Here is a 21,122-nt window from a genome sequence, read left to right as displayed (position 1 = left end):
CCATGAGGCATTGGCCAGGTTATTCGTTCATAAACCCATCAGCGTCAAACATAACGAGTACAAGTGATATAAAAATGGTCTGAATCTCAGCACTATTTACTTGACATCCACTAAACTTTATTCAATAACTTAAAATGAAACAAAGAAGTGGAAGTAAATCCGTACCATTGAGCCAGTAATGCTCGGAGAGATCTGTCCGTATGTAATAGTGGTTAGACGCTGGTCCCAGCGAACGGGTGAAAGCAGTATCCCTGCCGTGGAAGTCGGAAGCTGTACCAGCATAAAGATATTCTCCTGGAAATAGAAGATGAGTAAAAATTAGATCCAATCAGTTAACAGAAGAAATCATTTCATCATGTCTCGTCAATTAGAAAACAGTTCAAAAATATGCGGATGATGAGTCCAGTGGCATCCTACAGGGATCAGTGTCGGGGCCCTTGCTGTTTGTGGTTTAGAAAGATGATTTAGACTTGAATGTCGGAGGGCTGATCAGTAAGTTCACAGAATAGTGAAGAGGATAGCCTTAGATTACAGGAGGATATAGATGGGCTAGTCAGATGGGCTGGTCAGTGAGAAATGGAATTCAATCTGGATAAGTGGGAGGTGATGCACTTGGACAGGACAAACAAAACAAGGGAATACATGATGAACGCCAGGACCCTGGGAAGCATGAGGATCAGAGGAAACTTGGTGTGCATGTACACCGGTACGCTTAAGGTAGCAGGACAGGTGGATAAAGTGGTTAAGAAGGTATATGGTATATTTGCCTTTATTAGCTGAGGCATAGAGTTGAGGGTAGGGAAGTTATGCTGGAACTGTATAAATGTTGGTTAAGCCACAGTTGGAGTATTGTGTGCAGTTCTGGAATCTACATTATAGGAGGGATGTGATAGCACTAGAAAAGGTGCAGAGGAGATTTACCAGGATGTTGCCTGGGCTGGAGAGTTTTATTTATGAAGAGAGATTGGATAGACTGGGGTTGTTTTCCTTGGAGCAGAGGAGACTGAGGGGGGAACAAGATTGAAATGTATAGAATTATGGGGGGCTTGGATAGAGTAGGCAGGAAGAAACTTTTCCCCTTGGTAGAGGCATCAATCATGAGGGGCATAGATTTAACTTAAGGTCAGAAGGTTTAGAGGGTTGTTAGACTAACTGGCCTGTTGTTTCCTGTTTTTTTGTCTATCTTTTTTCTTGAATAAGATAATGAATAGGATTATGGGCAGCTTTTGTTAGTCTCTCTGTTTGCTCCATTCCTCATATGTTTCTGAGAGTAAGTTCTGCGAGTCACAAACTTAAACTTTAATATTAGCACACACATTATTTAATTTAGTAACAGTAACGCAAACACATAATCACTCATGAAAAACTGACTGCACGTTCTTCCGACTCTTCACACCGGTGGGATCTTCCGGTGCCGTCGATGGCGCACTTTCACCGCGGGTTTCCCGATGACATGGGGTGGAATCAAAGGGAAATCCCATTGACAGTGGTGGGACTGGACAATCCCACCATTGGCCAAGGATCGGCCACCTCCTGCCACTGTGGGGAGGCCAGAGATCCCAGCGAGTGTGTTACACAGATGTGAACTGAAGTGGGTGGATTGTGCAATAAGTATTTCCTTGAAGCACTAACAGCTGTTTGTGCTGTTACATCAAAGTGCTCGTTGAATTACATGGTCTCACTTTTCTTGTTAGTTGTTGGGAAATTCTTAATAATGTGATACACTTTAAAATATTTCCAAATGTTTTCTCTTAAAAAAAATTATTATAAAGAAAATACATTTTGGACTAAAGTAAAGCTCTATTTGAAAATATTTTCAGAACAAACATCACGGTGTTATTTCAGGGGATATATTATTTTACACGGAGTAAGTTCTCATTTTGCTGGTTCGACTGGTGCAAGAAATATGTGTTTAAAAAGCATAACACATCGAAACAGGAGCTGCTCAAATAGCTTCGTACAGAATGATTATTTTGGGCAAGGCATCTTCCTTTTCAAACACTTGAACTTTAACCAAATAAATGAAGTGGTCATCAATACCCTAGCTTCCTCGAACTGCCCCTTAATGGGACTGTTTACAGTGGCCATCAATCGGAACTTGGGCCTCACTGTCAGACTGGTATTGATTGTACATTCCTGTCGGTCGATGTCACATTGAAAAATGAACAAACTAATTACTATTTACACAACTGACAAGCATGCAATGACCATGGCCCATCCTGCACTGCCCTTTCTCAAGACGCAGTTGTTAACATTCTATTAATACCCTGGTAGTCATTCGGTCCTGCATGCCTTGGAGTCAGCTGAAATTCATATTTAACAGCAGAAATTTCAAAAATGGAATAAACTTTCTGATGCTCAAGGAATATTATCAAATCTAACATTTAAAGATAATAAGTAGATATGTTTATCTTCCCTCCCACCCCAATCCCCTCCAGGTGTTCAGGTAAGAGGAAAGAGGGTTGATAAAAGTTCCAATTGTTCTGTGGGAAGTGCGTGGGAGCTGATCAAGTAAGTCTTTAAAATATTTCCAAATATTCCCAAACTTTAGGACCTGTACCTGGTTCCTGTATTCAGCAAAAGTAACCAATTGTACAATTGTTCATGAAATGTTTAGACACAGATGTGAACTTCAAACTTCACAACACATTGTGCAGGAAGTATTTGCTATCTCTTCTGGAGGGGAGATATTAGATTCATGCTCCACATATCCCACAGGTCCAGCCTTCAACAGTTAAGGGAAGATGGTAGGATTGTGTTAATGTCACTGGACGAGTAATCCAGAGGCCCAGACTAAAGCTTTGAGGACATGGGTTCAAATCGCAGCATGACAGCTGGTAAAATTTAAATTCAATTAATAAAATCTGGAAAAAAAATAGTCTTGAAAATGGTGACCTTGTAATTATCATCAATTGCTGTAAAACATTGCAGCATGCTGTTGTGCAGAGGGACCTGGGTGTCCTTGTGCAAGAATCATAAGGAGTTGGTTTGCAGGTGCAGAGGTAGTTAACAAGGCAAATGGAATTTTGTCCTTCATTGCGAGAGGGATGGAGTTTAAAAACAGCAAGGTTATGTTGCAGCTGTATAAGGTGCTGGTGAGGCCACATCTGGAGTATTGTGTACAGTTTTGGTCTCCTTACTTGAGAAAGGATACACTGGCACTGGAGGGGGTGCAGAGGAGATTCACTAGGTTGATTCCAGAGTTGAGAGGGTTGGCTTATGAGGAGAGACTGAGTAGACTGGGGCTATACTCATTGGAATTCAGAAAGAATGAGGGGAGATCTTATAGAAACAAAGAAGATTATGAAGGGAATAGATAAGATAGAAGCAGGGAAGTTGTTTCCACTGGCAGGTGAAACTAGATCCAGGGAGCATGGTCTCAAAATAAGGGGGAGCAGATTTAGGACTGAGTTGAGGAGCAACTTCTTCACACAAAGGGTTGTGAATGTGTGGAATTCCCTGCCCAGTGAAGCAGTTGAGGCTACCTCACTGAATGTTTTAAGGCAAGGACAGATACATTTTTGAACAGTAAAGGAATTAAGGGCTATGGTGAGCATGCAGGTAAGTGGAGCTGAGTCCATGAAAAGATCAGCCATGATCTTATTGAATGGCGGAGCAGGCTCGAGGGGCCAGATGGCCTACTCCTGTTCCTTGTTCTTATGTTGTAAAAACCTATCTCATTCAATAATGTTCTTTAGGGAAGAGCATCTGCCATACTTTGATTTGATTGACTTATCATTGTCTCATGTATTAGTATACAGTGAAAAGTATTGTTTCTTGCGCGCTATACAGACAAAGCATCTCGTTCATAGAGAAGGAAAGGAGAGGGTGCCGAATGTCATCCTTACATGGTCTGACCTACATGTGACTCCCGATCGACATCAGTGTGGTGGATTCTTAACTGCCCTCTGAAATGGCCCAACAAACCACTCAGTTCAAGGACAATTAGGAATGGCAACAAATGTTGGCCTTGCCAGCGAAACCCACATCCCATGAAAGAATAAATAAAAGTAATTGGCCCCCTCAGGCTGCGTGAGCTTGCTGTGCTTCAGTGTGTAAAAACACTGCAATTAATGTGACTTTTTAATAACTTTTTAAATAATTTCGCCAGAAATGTGTTGATCTGTAAGGGGAAAATAGTTGGCAGACGCACAATTTAAAAAGCAATCTCTTCCCTGAAAAAGCTGAAAAAGGGGCTTAGGAGAGCTAGGAGGGGACATGAGAAGTCCTTGGCGGGTCGAATCAAGGAAAACGCCAAGGCTTTTTACTCTTATGTGAGGAATAAAAGAATGACCAGGGTGAGGTTAGGGCCGGTCAAGGACAGTAGTGGGAACTTGTGTATGGAGTCAGTGGAGATAGGCGAGGTGATGAATGAATACTTTTCTTCAGTGTTCACCAAGGAGAGGGGCCATGTTTTTGAGGAAGAGAAGGGGTTACAGGCTAATAGGCTGGAGGAAATAGATGTTCGGAGGGAGGATGTACTGGCAGTTTTGAATAAACTGAAGGTCGATAAGTCCCCTGGGCCTGATGAAATATATCTTAGGATTCTTTGGGAGGCAAGGGATGAGATTGCAGAGCCTTTGGCTTTGATCTTTGGGTCCTCACTGTCCACGGGGATGGTGCCAGAGGACTGGAGAGTGGTGAATGTTGTTCCTCTGTTTAAGAAAGGGAATAGAAATGACCCTGGTAATTATAGACCGGTTAGTCTTACTTCGGTGGTTGGTAAATTGATGGAAAAGGTCCTTAGGGATGGGATTTACAACCATTTAGAAAGATGCGGATTAATCCAGGATAGTCAGCACGGATTCGAGAAGGGCAAGTCGTGCCTCACAAATTTGATAGAATTTTTTGAGGAGGTAACTAAGTGTGTTGATGAAGGTAGGGCAGTTGATGTCATATACATGGATTTTAGTAAGGCGTTTGATAAGGGGGACCTTATGATGAAAGTGAGGAGGTGTGGGATAGAGGGAAAGTTGGCCGATTGGATAGGTAACTGGCTATCTGATCGAAGACAGAGGGTGGTGGTGGATGGAAAATTTTCGGACGGGAGGCAGGTTGCTAGCGGAGTGCCACAGGGATCAGTGCTTGGTCCTCTGCTCTTTGTGATTTTTATTAATGACTTAGAGGAGGGGGCTGAAGGGTGGATCAGTAAATTTGTTGATGACACCAAGATTGGTGGAGTAGTGGATGAGGTGGAGGGCTGTTGTAGGCTGCAAAGAGACATAGATAGGATGCAAAGCTGGGCTGAAAAATGGCAAATGGAGTTTAACCCTGATAAATGTGAGGTGATTCATTTTGGTCGGTCTAATTTAAATGTGGATTACAGGGTCAAAGGTAGGGTTCTGAAGACTGTGGAGGAACAGAGAGATCTTGGGGTCCATATCCACAGATCTCTAAAGGTTGCCACTCAAGTGGATAGAGCTGTGAAGAAGGCCTATAGTGTGTTAGCTTTTATTAACAGGGGGTTGGAGTTTAAGAGCCATGTGGTTATGCTGCAACTGTACAGGACCTTGGTGGGACCACATTTGGAATATTGTGTGCAGTTCTGGTCACCTCACTATAAGAAGGATATGGAAGCATTGGAGAGAGTGCAGAGGAGATTTACCAGGATGCTGCCTGGTTTGGAGGATAGGTCTTATGAGGAAAGGTTGAGGGAGCTGGGGCTGTTCTCTCTGGAGCGGAGGAGGCTGAGGGGAGACTTAATAGAGGTTTATAAAATGATGAAGGGGATAGATCGAGTGAACGTTCAAAGACTATTTCCTCGGGTGGATGGAGCTATTACAAGGGGGCATAACTATAGGGTTCATGGTGGGAGATATAGGAAGGATATCAGAGGTAGGTTCTTTACGCAGAGAGTGGTTGGGATGTGGAATGGACTGCATGCAGTGATAGTGGAGTCAGACACTTTAGGAATATTTAAGCGGTTATTGGATAGGCACATGGAGCACACCTAGAGTTCTAAAGGAGATAGCTGAAGAAATAGTGGAGGCGTTAGTTATGATCTTTCAAAAGTCACTGGAGTCAGGGAAAGTCCCAGAGGATTGGAAAATCGCTGTTGTAACCCCACTGTTCAAGAAGGGAACAAGAAAAAAGATGGAAAATTATAGGCCAATTAGCCTAACCTCAGTTGTTGGCAAAATTCTAGAATCCATCGTTAAGGATGAGATTTCTAAATTCTTGGAAGTGCAGGGTCGGATTAAGACAAGTCAGCATGGATTTAGTAAGGGGAGGTCGTGCCTGACAAACCTGTTAGAGTTCTTTGAAGAGATAACAAATAGGTTAGACCAAGGAGAGCCAATGGATGTTATCTATCTTGACTTCCAAAAGGCCTTTGACAAGGTGCCTCACGGGAGACTGCTGAGTAAAATAAGGGCCCATGGTATTCGAGGCAAGGTACTAACATGGATTGACGATTGGCTGTCAGACAGAAGGCAGAGAGTTGGGATAAAAGGTTCTTTCTCAGAATGGCAACCGGTGACAAGTGGTGTCCCGCAGGGTTCAGTGTTGGGGCCACAGCTGTTCTCTTTATATATTAACGATCTAGATGACGGGACTGGGAGCATTCTGGCCAAGTTTGCCGATGATACAAAGATAGGTGGAGGGGCAGGTAGTATTGAGGAGGTGGGGAGGCTGCAGAAAGATTTAGACAGTTTAGGAGAGTGGTCCAAGAAGTGGCTGATGAAATTCAACGTGGGCAAGTGCGAGGTCGTACACTTTGGAAAAAAGAATAGAGGCATGGACTATTTTCTAAACGGTGACAAAATTCATAATGCTAAAGTGCAAAGGGACTTGGGAGTCCTAGTCCAGGATTCTCTAAAGGTAAACTTGCAGGTTGAGTCCGTAATTAAGAAAGCAAATGTAATGTTGTCATTTATCTCAAGAGGCTTGGAATACAAAAGCAGGGATGTACTTCTGAGGCTTTATAAAGCACTGGTTAGGCCCCATTTGGAGTACTGTGAGCAATTTTGGGCCCCACACCTCAGGAAGGACATACTGGCACTGGAGCGGGTCCAGCGGAGATTCACACGGATGATCCCAGGAATGGTAGGCCTGACATACGATGAACGTCTGAGGATCGTGGGATTATATTCATTGGAGTTTAGGAGGTTGAGGGGAGATCTGATAGAAACTTACAAGATAATGAACGGCTTAGATAGGATGGACGTAGGGAAGTTGTTTCCATTAACAGGGGAGACTAGGACGCGGGGGCACAGCCTTAGAATAAAAGGGAGTCACTTTAGAACAGAGATGAGGAGAAATTTCTTCAGCCAGAGAGTGGTGGGTCTGTGGAATTCATTGCCACAGAGGGCTGTGGAGGCCGAGACGTTGAGCGTCTTCAAGACAGAAATTGATAAATTCTTGATTTCTCGAGGAATTAAGGGCTATGGGGAGAGAGCGGGTAAATGGAGTTGAAATCAACCATGATTGAATGGTGGAGTGGACTCGATGGGCCGAATGGCCTTACTTCCGCTCCTATGTCTTATGGTCTTATAGGGAGTGGGATAGCTTGATCTTGGTTTCAGATAAAGCTCGGCACAACATCGTGGGCCGAAGGGCCTGTTCTGTGCTGTACTGTCCTATGTTCTATGTTCTATGTTAATAACATTAATAACAGGAAACCAAGAAGTAAACAATACAATTTTTTTCTGAAAGTCATTTTTAAGAATGATTTAGAATAATTGTGTGGATGAATGTACCACTCGCTACAATACCGAGATTTCAGAGCAAGGTTCCTGTTCTGTCTCAACGATGTGCTGAATTAGCTGATAACGAAGACATTCAGTCAGTATCCTCAGTTCAGGAGTGGGAAATAATAACATTCAGACACTCTCCTTTTTATCATTATCCAATAATCTGAAAGCACAGTGCGGAAATGTGCAGATAGGCTGCAATGCTAGCCATGGTTAATCTGTATCTGACAGACCGCTGATCGGTTTTGCTTCTATGTCAGATTAGCGAGATCATCGATTAGTATATCGATAGTGGACAGATAATCAGCTAGATATTAAAGAGTTTGTTGACTATTTTAGATGTTGTCACTCCTGCACTTAGGCTGATCTATCAGCTGTTGCTGTAGCCTCAACTGGGTGGCACAGTGGTCAGCACTACACCAGGGACCTGGGTTCAATTCTCACAGCGCCAGGTACCTGGGTTCAATTCCCGGCTTGGGTCAATGTCTGTGTGGAGTTTGCACATTCTCCTCGTGTCTGCGTGGGCTTCCTCTGGGTGCTCCGGTTTCTTCCCACAGTCGAAAGACATGTGGCTTAGGTGTATTGGCCATGCTAAATTCTCCCTCAGTGTACCAGAATAGACACCGGAGTGTGATGACTAGGGGATTTTCACAGTAACTTCATTGCAGTGTTAATGTAAGCCTATTTGTGACACTAATAAATAAACTTAAAACTTAAACCTTGTTTAGTAGCCTGTTGGATTTGGGATTTTGTGCCCATGTTCACCGTGAGCACAAAACAGTGCAAAATTTCATGAGACGCAGAAAACAAGAATCTTGCCGGCAAGATTTTGTTTCTGGATTCTCTCTGCCCTGTGCTGGTGATGTAGTGAGATTCCCACCAGGAGGGTCAAGAACTCCATTTCAATAATTTCCAATATAATTAGGGGGCTTCGCTGCCATTTCATCTCCTCACATTTGGAATCCCGCCCTTACTGACGTGACATGTGGAGGTTGGGGGTGGATCTCAAGATTTCCAGCTGCTGGTTTTTTCCAGCCCTGCTCCACCAGCGTGACGGTGTGGGCCATGCGTCCAGATTTTTCTGCAAAGTGCTGGATTATCTGGAGAGATAAGCCGGCTGTACATCCGGTGAGCCCCACACCGAGTTTCTCGCCTCAACCAGCACTTTGTGCGGGGAATGGAAAATTCCACCCTGACTGTGTGTTCAGTGTTCTCCGTGTTATTGGGGAACAGATGATGCTCTTTATGAGCTTCTGAAGAAATAAGCTCCCTGAAATAGCCAGTTGTTCCCCCATCAACTTCCGTGGTGTCTTCTACAATCTCAATCCAAAACATTTTGACAGTAATTATTGAGGGTGTTTTCAGCAGCTCTCGCACTCATTATCAATTAGCACGAAGCTCGAGCTTGTTGAAGAACTATCGTTACTAATGACTGAACTAAGTCATTGCAATGAGACAGTGTGCACAGAGAGTTTTTGGACTGTATGCTGAAACCAGTGCTGCTTTCTCTGAACTCACTCTCTGCATATTTCCATTATTTTTTCAAGACATGTTTTCCAAATCAGAAATTAATTATTTCGTACCAAGGCTGCAAGTTAACTTAATATTTTAATCTAACTGCCTGAGTCCATAGCTCAGAGAGAAAAGTGAACAATAATTCATGAATTATCCTTTTGTCTTTGGTTGGATTAAACTTTAAACATTAAATTGATGTTCCACAAAACTGAGAAACGTTCTATACTTTTATAGCCATCCTCAATGTTAAACTTTCCTACACCAGGTATAATAAAGATTTGAATGAGCATCAATATACTTTATTCAACATAGTAAATGAGACCTCTCTAGAGTTTTGCAGTTCTGCAACAAATTGGTTATGTCCTGTGGACGCTATAGAATTATTGCAAAATAATTGTTCTGACTGTGAAATATAATTTCAAATCCCATGCTTCCTGTAATTTAATAAGGTGAGAGTCCTGTTCAGTGTTAGGGGAGGTCGGGGAAGGAGAGGTGAGAAAGACGGCACATGAAGCCTACAGATTGGTTTAGTAACAGTGCACAGACATAAAACCATCCCAACCCCTGCACGTCTATTCAACTACAGCACAGATAGAGTGAATTAATAGAAACCATTTCTGTCTGGTGGCTGTTTGGGGTTCAAATAATTACTTTTAACAGTCTCTGCTCAGCGTGAGAAGTGGAAAAGTCACCTCATTACAGTAGTGAGAGATACTGCAATGGATTACTAACACATTATAACATGTTGTTAACATTGCAGAGACTGTAGAACAAGTCTCACTCCCTGCAGACAATAACCAAAACCATCTCATGTGCAACATGCAGTAGATTTGCTAACAAGGTGGAGAAAACAGCAACCCATCATTAGTCTGTCTGCCATCCATGCCCAGGATAATAACCCAGCTGCAGTTGAAGTGATTTCTCTATCTTGAATGTAGATTTACATCATTGCAAAGATTTTAAATTGTGTTGCATTCCATCTTTTAGATCATTTTTCTCATGCTCAACACAGACCCGAGCTCCCACAGACAAGCCTCTGCCTCCTTTACACTGAGTAGCATTGAAAGTATTCAGGGGTAGCCTGGCCTGGAGAACAATTACTTTCTGGACACAGAAGGATTTGAACTGAATTCTCCCATTGCTTCAGAAAGCAATAAATGTCATTTGTGTGCCAAATATTTTGATCAGAGACTAAGCTACCAAATTGAGTAATTTCAAGGCAAACAGGAGAGCAACTTGTGAAACCCCTCTGGTTCCAGGCTTTCTTGGGATGACTACAATTCCTACCCAGAGTGCAATGTCTTGCCTCAAGGTCTGTGCAGCTTGAAACTGTAACTAACTGGTGCCTGATCCTTACACTCATGAAATCTTTTAAAATACTTAACCTTCATGAAGAGATACTGAAATAAGAGGTACTTCAGTCCAACAAATGCTCATCACATGTTGATGGCCAACTGTGATCTCCAACAGGTGTTATCTATGCTTGCACCGGCATGTTCCCGTCTATTAGCCCCTGAGATACATATTGTTTCCAATTCTTTGCTATTTTCAGTAGCCTGGCTGGTAAAGCAATCACTAGCATTGAATGGGCTTCCTTCTGACCTTCCATCATGGAGGAGCAAAATGAATAGAAGTCAATTTGCACCTTCCTTCAAAAACCCAGGGTGAAATTGAAATAGGAGTAGACTGTTTCCCAAACCTGTCTCACCACTGAATACAATCATGGCTAATCTCTTGCCTCAACTACCCTTATCATCCACTTCCCATATCCCCCGACTCCCTGAGAAACCAAAAATCTGTCTGTCCCAGCCCTAAATATATTCAATGATGGAGCAGCAACGACCCACCAGGATAGAAAGTACCAAAGACTGGGTAAAGAAAATTCTCATCTCAGTCCTAAGTAATCATCTTATCCTCAGAATGTGCCTCCCACCCCATGTTCTAGATTCCACTGAATCAACTTTCAGCATCAACCCTGTCAAGTCCCTTCAGAATCTTGTCTTTCAATCAGATCGCCTGTCATTTTTCCAAATTCCAGAGAATAGATTCACTCAGTCTCTCATTGTCGGACACTCCGTTCATCCCAGCGACCAATTTCCTGAAACTTCACTCTTGCCCCAGTCCAGCCTAAAATACAAGAGAAACGTCGCATAACCCATTATTGCTAGTTAAAGTCAAGGCCATAATCTACATCGATTATAGATGTAAATATTAATCTAATTAATGCCCAATGTTCTCCATCATTTCCACTGTGAACATTGTCACCCACTTTTGAAATTCTGTTTTTGCTTATTTGTCAATGGATCTGACTATCAACCAATGCTCTTATAAATAGATTTTTGAACAATAAAGGAATTAAGGGTTATGGTGAGTGGGTGGGTAAGTGGAGCTGAGTCCACAAAAAGATCAGCCATGATCTTATTGAATGGCAGAGCAGGCTCGAGGGGCCAGATGGCCTACTCCTGCTCTGAGTTCTTATGTTCTTATGTTCAATGCACCTATTTCTCGCAATGTTTCATCCTGATACTTTTATTTTATTTTTCACACATGATAGTCAATGCCACTGACCTCAGGCAGCGGTGGGACCTAACCCAAACCACGATCCAAGGAAGACCAGGCCTTACAAAGAACAAAATAAGAACATAAGAATTAGAAGCAGGAGTAGGCCATCTGGTCCCACGAGCCTGCTCCGCCATTCAATAAGATCATGGCTGATCTTTTCGTGGACTCTGTTCCAATTACACCCCCCCCCCCCCCCACCCCCCTCGGCTCACCATAACCCTTAATTCCTTTACTGTTCAAAAATGTATCTATCCTTGCCTTAAAAACATTCAACAAGGTAGCCTCAACTGCTTCACTGGTCAGGGAATTCCACAGATTCACAACCCTTTGTGTAAAGAAGTTCCTCCTCAACTTAGTCCTAAATCTGCTCCCCATTATTTTGAGGTCACGCCCCTTAGTTCTAGTTTTACCTGCCAGTGGAAACAACTTCCCTGCTTCTATCTTATCTATTCCCTTCATAATCTTCTATGTTGCTATAAGATCTCCCCTCATTCTTCTGAATTCCAATGAGTTAGCCCCAGTCTACTCGGTCTCTCCTCATAAGCCAACCCACTCAACTCCAGAATCAACCTAGTGAATCTCCTCTGCAGCCCCTCCAGTGCCAGTATATCCTTTCTCAAGTAAGGAGACCAAAACTGTACACAGTGCTCCAGGTGTGGCCTCACCAGCACCTCATACAGCTGCAACATAACCTCGCTGTTTTTAAACTCTATCCCTCTAGCAATAAAGGACAAAATTCCATTTGCTTTCTTAATGACCTGCTGCACCTGCAAACCAACTGCTTGAGATTCCTGCACAAGGACACTCAGGTCCTTCTGTCACTCCCATTGCTTTTAATGTTATTGAAGATCACTGCGTGTATTACTGTTTTGCATGCTGCAATTTTTTACGTTTTAAATAATAATCTATTTTGCTGTTATTCCTACCAACATGAATGACCTCACATTTACCAACATTGTACTCCATCTGCCAGACCCTCGCCCACTCACTTAAACTATCTATATCCCTTTGCAGACTTTCAGCTTCCTCTGCACACTTTGCTCTGCCACTCATCTTCGTGTCATCTGCAAATTTTGACACACTACACTTGGTCCCCAATTCCAAATCACCTATGTAAATTGTAACAATTGCGGTCCCAACAATGATCCCTGAGGCACACCACTAGTCACTGATCGCCAACCAGAAAAACACCCATTTACCCCCACTCCTTGCTTTCTGTTAGTTAACCCATCCTCTATCCATGCTAATACATTACCCGTAACACCGTGCACCTTTATCTTATGTAGCAGTCTTTGGTGCGGCACCTTGTCAAATGCCTTCTGAAAGTCCAGATACACCACATTCACAGATTCCCCATTGTCCACTGCACATGTAATGTTCTCAAAGAATTCCACCAAATTAGTCAAACATGACCTGCCCTTCATGAGCCCATGCTACGTCTTACCAATGGGACAATTTATATCCAGATGTCTCGCTATTTCTTCCTTGATGATTACAGTCGATACCCAAAATGTGAATAAACATGTAAATGAATGAACCTATCACGTATGTGTATTGTCCTATGTTACTAACTTGGTGAGAGTTCATTTCCTTTCATGATTTCTGATCTTGTTGCTTTCATGAGTGCAATACAACAAAAAGCATTGGACAACAGTAATAAAAGAAATCTCGAGTTCTGCACATACTCCTTGTGTCACTCCCATTGCTTTTAATGTTACTGAAGATCACTGCGTGTATTACTGTTTTGCATTTCTCAACCGCCTCTGTAACTATGTTGATGGATAAAGCCCTGGGGTTTTATTCGTTCACAAGGCTGATTAAAGCTACTTCTACCAGCAAACAACAAGATCCCTCCCCTCTGTCAATAACACTGGTTTACCTGTTGATAAATTTATAACAAATTCCACCTCACTGTAATGGAAACTTCATCTGACTAATGTCTGACTGCAGCTTCGATTGTTCTGCCTGTCCTCTGAAGAATCGCTTTCCTTTGACAACCCCCTGACAGTGTGGATCTCTTAGCGTTTTTCACAACATGTTCAAAGTCAAAGAAATCTTAGACATCACAGTCGGAAAGATTTGTGAGTGAAATTTCTTCGGCATTCTTACAATTTATGGTGCAAGGATCAGAAATCATGTTGCTCATTATATTTGGATAAAAGTATAGCCATGGTTAAACTGCTTTCAGAATATAGATTCACTGGTTCCAAGGGGTGAGGCTCTCATTAAACACTATGAGTAATGGGTTCACACTGATTCACTGGTATCAGATGTCAATGCTTTCTATAGATATAATTCAGCACAACTATTGGAACTCATTAAAAAGCTTCGTGATAAAACTCCATTTTTCAGGGGTCCTCACTTCAATTATTTCTTTGACATAAATTAATTATTTATCAATCTCAGGTTCATTCACATCTGGACATCATGTGCTTAGGCGCATTTAACAGTTCCTGTATCACAAAATAAAGTAATGAAAGGGAAGGCGTCATCTTCATTGGTCAGGGCAATGAGACAGAGAAAGAAACATCTCAGATATTACAGAGGGTGGCATGGTGGCACGATGGTTTGCACTGCTGCCTCACAGCGTCAGGGACCTGGGTTCAATTCCGGCCTCGGGTCATTGTCTGTGTGGAATTTGCACATTCTCCCCGTGTCTGCGTGGGTTTACTCCGGGTGCTCCGGTTTCCTCCCACAGTCCAAAGATGTGCGGGTTAGGTTGGTTGGCCGTGGTAAATTGACTGTAGTGTCAGGGGATAAGCAGGGTAAATACGTGGGGTTACGGGAATAGGGCCTGGGTGGGATTATGGTCAGTGTAGACTTGATGGGCTGAATGGCTTCCTTCTACATTGTAGGGGTTCTAGAACATAGAACATAGAACAGTACAGCACAGAACAGGCCCTTCGGCCCACGATGTTGTGCCGACCTTCATCTGAAACCAAGATCAAGCTATCCCACTCCCTACCATCCTGGTGTGCTCCATGTGCCTATCCAATAACCGCTTAAATGTTCCTAAAGTGTCTGACTCCACTATCACTGCAGGCAGTCCATTCCACACCCCAACCACTCTCTGCATAAAGAACCTACCTCTGATATCCTTCCTATATCTCCCACCATGAACCCTATAGTTATGCCCCCTTGTAATAGCTCCATCCACCCGAGGAAATAGTCTTTGAACGTTCACTCGATCTATCCCCTTCATCATTTTATAAACCTCCATTAAGTCTCCCCTCAATCTCCTCCGCTCCAGAGAGAACAGCCCCAGCTCCCTCAACCTTTCCTCATAAGACCGACACTCCAAACCAGGCAGCATCCTGGTAAATCTCCTCTGCACTCTTTCCAGCGCTTCCACATCCTTCTTATAGTGAGGTGACCAGAACTGCACGCAATATTCCAAATGCGGTCTCACCAAGGTCCTGTACAGTTGCAGCATAACCCCACGGCTCTTAAACTCCAACCCCCTGTTAATAAAAGCTAACACACTATATGCCTTCTTCACAGCTCTATCCACTTGAGTGGCAACCTTTAGAGATCTGTGGATATGGACCCCAAGATCTCTCTGTTCCTCCACAGTCTTCAGAACCCTACCTTTGACCCTGTAATCCACATTTAAATTATGAGATTCTTCTATGAGATAGTTATCACTGGAGCTCTTATGACTTATACGTTATGGGGAGCAATGGTTCAACATTCCGATAACCTACTGGTTCGGGTGCAATGGCCATGCTAAATTCTCCCTCAGTGTACCCGAACAGGCGCCGGAGTGCGGTGACTAGGGGATTTTCACACTAACTTCATTGCAGTGTTAATATAAGCTTACTGGTGACACTAATAAATGAACTTTAAAACTTTAACATTCATGTCATGCCTGCTGCCAGTACACAGGCTTGCCTTGGGAAGCTAGTGATTCCACCAGCAGACTAAATTCCAAAAGAAAAAGTCATGAGAAGAATCCACACAAGGAATTCTAGTCAAAGACCCCAAGCCTAAAGGAACAACAAAAACCACACCAGGACTATACTGCAGTCGGGCCTGGTCTCTGAATCTTCCAACTAAATGTATTAATATATCACAACTTGATATACTAACAGTCTGAGATTAAGTCAGTCTGTTCAGAACCTTGATGTCACATTTGATCCCAAGTTGAGTTCCCGACCTCATTTGCTTCGTGTTACAGGACAGTGTCTGACATCTGGCTGTCAAAAAACTGGAGATGTACAAAACCTACATTGTTAGAATGTGCAGTGCATCAATTTTAATTTAAAAAATTAAAGACTCACCTGAACAACTTGGCTCGGCGCTGCATTGATGCTGTGTGCCAGTCTATTCCTGCATTCCGAGTGACCATGGGCCCCACCCAACTCAGCCTGACCCAAACCACCCATCGGCCAAACCATCAAAACTGAAATCTGGCAAGAGCCACAATCTGGCATAGGCTCAGTCATCATAGAATCCCTACAGTGCAAAAGCAGGCCATTCGGCCCATCGAATCTGCACCAACCACGATCCCACCCAGGCCCGATCCCCATAACCCCATGCATTTACCCTAGCCATTCCCCCTGACACTAAGGAGCAATTTAGCATGGCCAATTGACCTAACCCGCACACTTTTGGACTGTGGGAGGAAACCGGAGCACCCGGAGGAAACCCACGCAGCCACGGGGAGAACGTGCAAACTCCATACAGACAGTGACACAAACCGGGAATCGAACTTGGGTCTCTGGTGCTGTGAGGCAGCAGTGATAACCACTGTGCCACCGTGCCACTCCAAGTCCTGAGGTTGCTAGTTTTGAGACATGGCACCTTTACTCAGACTGCCTATATCCACCTCCATAACATGACCTGACTTCACTCCTACCTCAGCTCATCTACTGCTGAAACACTCACTCATGCCGTCATTGCCTCTATACTCAACTATTCCAACACATCCTGGCTGGTTTCCCACATTCTACCAGCTGTAAACCTGGGAACATCCAAACCTCTGTTGCCCATGTGTTGACTCACATCAAGTCCTGTTCCCCGACCATCCCTACATTTGGCTCCCAGTTAAGCAGCATTGCGATTTTAACATTTTAATCCTTGTTCTCAAATTGCTCTGTGGCCTCACCCTATCTCTGCAATCTCCCGAAGCCCCAGAAATCTCTGAGATACCTACACTCCTTGAATTCTGGTCTCTTGTGCAGCCCTAATTTTAATCACTCCATCACTGGTGTCTTCAGCTGCCTCTGTCCTGAGCTCTTGAATTCCCTCCTGAAAACCTCTCCACCTCGCTACCTCGTTCTCCTCCTAAAAACCTAACACCTCGCTACCTCCCTCACCTCCTAAAAACCCCTCCACCTCGCTACCTCCCTCCCCTCCTGAAAACCTAACACCTCGCTACCTCCCTCACCTCCTAAAAACCTCTCCACCTCGCTACCTCGTTCTCCTCCTGAAAACCTCTTTGACCAAAATTTTGGTTACCTGACCTAATATCTCCTCATGTGGCTCAATGTCATCCTTCGATCTCTCAAGCTCCTTTGGGTGTTTCAGGACACTAATGATGTTCTACAAATATAGCTTATTGCATCACATGTAACAGAAGTGTCATGGGGTTAATGTTTTGTAAAATTATTGAGCAAAGTCTATCCCTTTAAATATGTGAGATTTAAAAAAATCGATGGGATGTGGGCATGGCTGTTTGGGCGAGCATTTACTGCCCATCCCTAAAATCCTTCCCCCAAGCACATTAATGAACCAGATTTTTACAACAATCAACAAGGCTTTCATGGTTATCATTACACGTTTAATTCCTGATTTTTATTGAATTCAAATTTCACCATCTGCTGTGCTGGGATTTGAATCTAGAGCATTGTCCATGGATTACTGGTCCAATGACAATACCATTACAACACTGCCTTTGATCAATTGTGATTGCTCAACTGGAGATAGAGTGCTATTTGGATGGATTAGAAGGATTAGATTCAGTAATCTCACCCAGTGGGCTGTTTAGGTACTGCCCAAAATCACCGGCAGACAAGGGAACCAACCAATATCCTGGTCCAAACATTGGTGCCATGTTGACCTCACTGAGCAAATCGATGCCAGTTCGCTTGCTTAATTTATTGACAACTCGCCATGGACATGTCAGTAGGTCAGGGCTGCATTGATGGGCAACATCAGTCAATAACTCATTGCCACTGTACCTGCCCTTATTCACTGGGCAAGGGGCTTGGTGCATGGACCAGGGATATAGAGGGAATTGGGCAAAGGGGAATTAGCATCAGTGTGTGGAGGCTAGAAGTGTTCAATTGGCCAAAGATCTCATTGGTTCAGTATCTAAGATGCTCCAGCAACACAAACGTGGGTTTTGTGTCTCGACGCCCAGTTTTAGAGATATTAAAACACGTCAAATGATGATTGGGAATGCATTCAATGACGGTTCAAAGGAATGTGACTCTTCAGAAATGTAATCAAAGATGCAGATGTGTGAGTTTCAAACCCATCGGAGTAAAGTTTTAAATTTGACATTCAAAATTTCCAACTTCCATTATGAAATATATCGTAACAATTTTTACTGGGTATAAAAACCTTACATTACAAACCTTATAAAAACCGCTTTGCTCAAATCTTAAAATGTTAATGATAGATGCTGGTTGTTTTCCCCAGATGATAATTACAAAGATATTAATTCTGACAAATAATTGGAACTTCTTTCCTTACACAAACAAAGAGTCAGAATGAAAGTGTAAATAACACTTGGCTGCTGTGTTCCAGCCCGAGGAATTCTCACTTCATTAGGTTTGGGAACAAAGGGGCAATGTTGTTTTTTACCTGTTAACACTGAGGCAAAAGGTTGCTGAGGGTCAAAGGGACATTTCAATCTTCCAGACTCAAGACTGTGAGGGTCCAGTCGAAATACAGGCTCCTGATAAAAAATAAAGATTACCGCTCAGAAATATGTTTTGAATGAATGAATTTCTTTGTATTAAGTGTGTATCATCTATGTAAAATATCAACAAAGTGTTGTGAAAATCCCTTTGAAGGTAGATGATGGATGATATTCATTCCATTTACTGCTTTCCCTGCCATGCACCACTTATAACAGTAGCTAAAATTACATTACCTCTGCCCGGGGTCCCAGCTCAATAAAGACACACATCGGATGGAAGGCTCCAGTGCCACAGACGTACGCATGGGTCTTGTTATAATTATGAAGGACCCTGATGAAATTTGCACACTCTCTCTGTTCAGGAAACAGAAAGAACCATTAGCAAAGGCATGAAAGGAATAGATTCACAGTGTTGGGTTCTGACTTTATTGATCATTGCTCCTCTGTGTATTGTCCCTACAGAGCTCTGCAGTAAATTGTTTGCTGTGTTTTGTAACCCTCGCTGCAAACTTCTGGGCAGATTTGTTTGCATCAGTCACAATATCCTTTAAAAAATTAAAACAATTAAACACTGTGACATCCCATGGAAAATTACAAAAGAAAACATATACAACAGCAGAAATATAAACCCGTGGCTGTTCGAGTTACTTATTATCGTAGAGATTCTCAAATTACCCTGTTTGTTGGGGTTGGGGGGGGGGGGGGGGTGGTAGGGAGGTGTGATGAGGCAGTCAGGGAAATGAGGACACATGGGCCATTTTATCTTAGCCTCAAGATTAGCAGTGCAAAGCACTAGAACGTTACTGAGCTTTGTGTTTGCACCATGCCAGCATCCTTCAGTCCCCACACACTCTGATTTCTGCATGAGGCCTGGTGTTCGATAATTGTGAAGGAATGGAACATGCTTTGAAGCGTAAAATTGAAAATGTTAATGCTGGGGGTGAAACGAGCTGAGTCATCGTGTTGTAATAGAAACAGTAAGTGATGGGATAATTCAACAGGTCTGGCAGCATCTGCACAGACAGCCCAGTCCAATATGACTCTTCTTCAGTTCTGAGCCACAGTGCTGCTTGGATCTGGGATTCGCATTTTCTGGCTTTTGATGAAAGTCCTTTAGCATGACACGCTTTCTTAGAATTTTCTTAGAAAAAAGGTCAATCAGTCTATCCTACAATTCAGGTTCGAGGAGCAATCCAAACACGTTCCCCAAGACCATCTTAAGCAATAACAAAAAATTATGAGATTTCATAATTGAGAACTGCACTATGTGATGGCACATGTACTTTGGGGAAAAATAAAAACTGTATTTTATGTTCCAAAATGGTCCCTTTCAGAACTAGTTTCCTCTGCAAAGTAATTCCTTGCAAAAACCAGTTTGTTTCCAGTAACTGATCATGTGACCAAATTGCCATGGAGTTAAATAATTGTAAAGCAAAGGATCAACAATAAATTCATTACAGCGGGGTGTGGAGGGTTGGGGGAAATAGATTAATTTGTGTTGTTCTGTTTTTAATCGGTTTAGCTGAGGACATAGACTGCATAGACTGGGTGAGCCATAAAGAGAGACTTACTCCAGGTATTATTTTAAACAAGAAATTATCACAATCAACTCTCAAAGAAAAGCATATTACCATAACACTGGTAAGACTGCTACACTTTCGGAAATATTTGCAACAAATATTGTAATGGTATAGGTGTTGAAAATTTGTCAGACTCTTTGGTCTGTATTCATTATTTCTTCATGCTTGATAAGATTGTTGTGCTCACTGTAACTTGCTTCTACTTTCATATTAAATAATGCCTCAAAGTCGATATCAAAAGCATTTACATTCAGTACTGGATTTTAACTTTCAGATCTTAGCAAAATACAATCAGGATGGGACCACCTTACATTCAGGATTGTTAACAATATATTTTACCCATTCACAGTAATCAATTAGCTTTTTTTATCTTAAATTTCATAGTTTCAATTTTCTTGGTAGGTAGTGAAAACAATCGATTCAGAGAATAATTATTTATTGCCAAATTCAACAACAAAGAGTTCTGCACAAAGTAATTATTGTGCAGGTTGAGTTTGGATGGAGTTTTATGTCATGAATTTATTTTTTAATAGTATTGTACTCAATTGTTAACAGAATACAAACAGAAGTTTATTTATTAAGAGCTCCTAAAATTCCAAGCTGAAATAGCATAATGTAGCAAAGTCATTGATTTGATGTTCACCTCAGGGTGAGGGAGAATATATCTATGGAACATTCGGTTTAATACGCTTAAATAAAATGAATTACTGCCATTATTATAAATGTGATGACAGAACAGTCCTTGAGGCCAGAATGATGAAATCTACTAACTAGGGCCCCCATGCAAATTATTCTACAATGAAACCTCAACCCCCATTTCAGAAGCCTGCCCTCTGGGCTTGTGTCAACAGGGGGCTTGGCTGAAACTGCCAAAAAACGTGTTTCATTAATGTGACCCCCTAGCAC

General features: G+C 42.6%; 1 protein-coding gene across 3 annotated transcripts in view; it reads right to left on the bottom strand.

The window, feature by feature from the left end:
* Positions 1–21,122, bottom strand: part of LOC144508105 (semaphorin-3D-like) — a 283,772-nt gene that overhangs the window by 145,131 nt on the left and 117,519 nt on the right. For all 3 annotated transcript variants that reach the window (XM_078235999.1, XM_078236000.1, XM_078236001.1), the window contains exons 5-7: positions 18,871–18,990; positions 18,579–18,672; positions 166–294 (exon numbers count right to left, since the gene is read on the bottom strand). In XM_078235999.1, coding sequence (XP_078092125.1) covers positions 166–294; positions 18,579–18,672; positions 18,871–18,990 — 343 coding nt within the window. The remainder of the gene's footprint in view (positions 1–165; positions 295–18,578; positions 18,673–18,870; positions 18,991–21,122) is intronic.

Source organism: Mustelus asterias, chromosome 19 (assembly GCF_964213995.1).
Source record: "Mustelus asterias chromosome 19, sMusAst1.hap1.1, whole genome shotgun sequence".
Classification (NCBI taxonomy): Eukaryota; Metazoa; Chordata; class Chondrichthyes; order Carcharhiniformes; family Triakidae; genus Mustelus; species Mustelus asterias.
The sequence above is the reverse complement of the archived record's forward strand: the minus strand, read 5'-3'. Positions and strand labels throughout refer to the sequence as shown.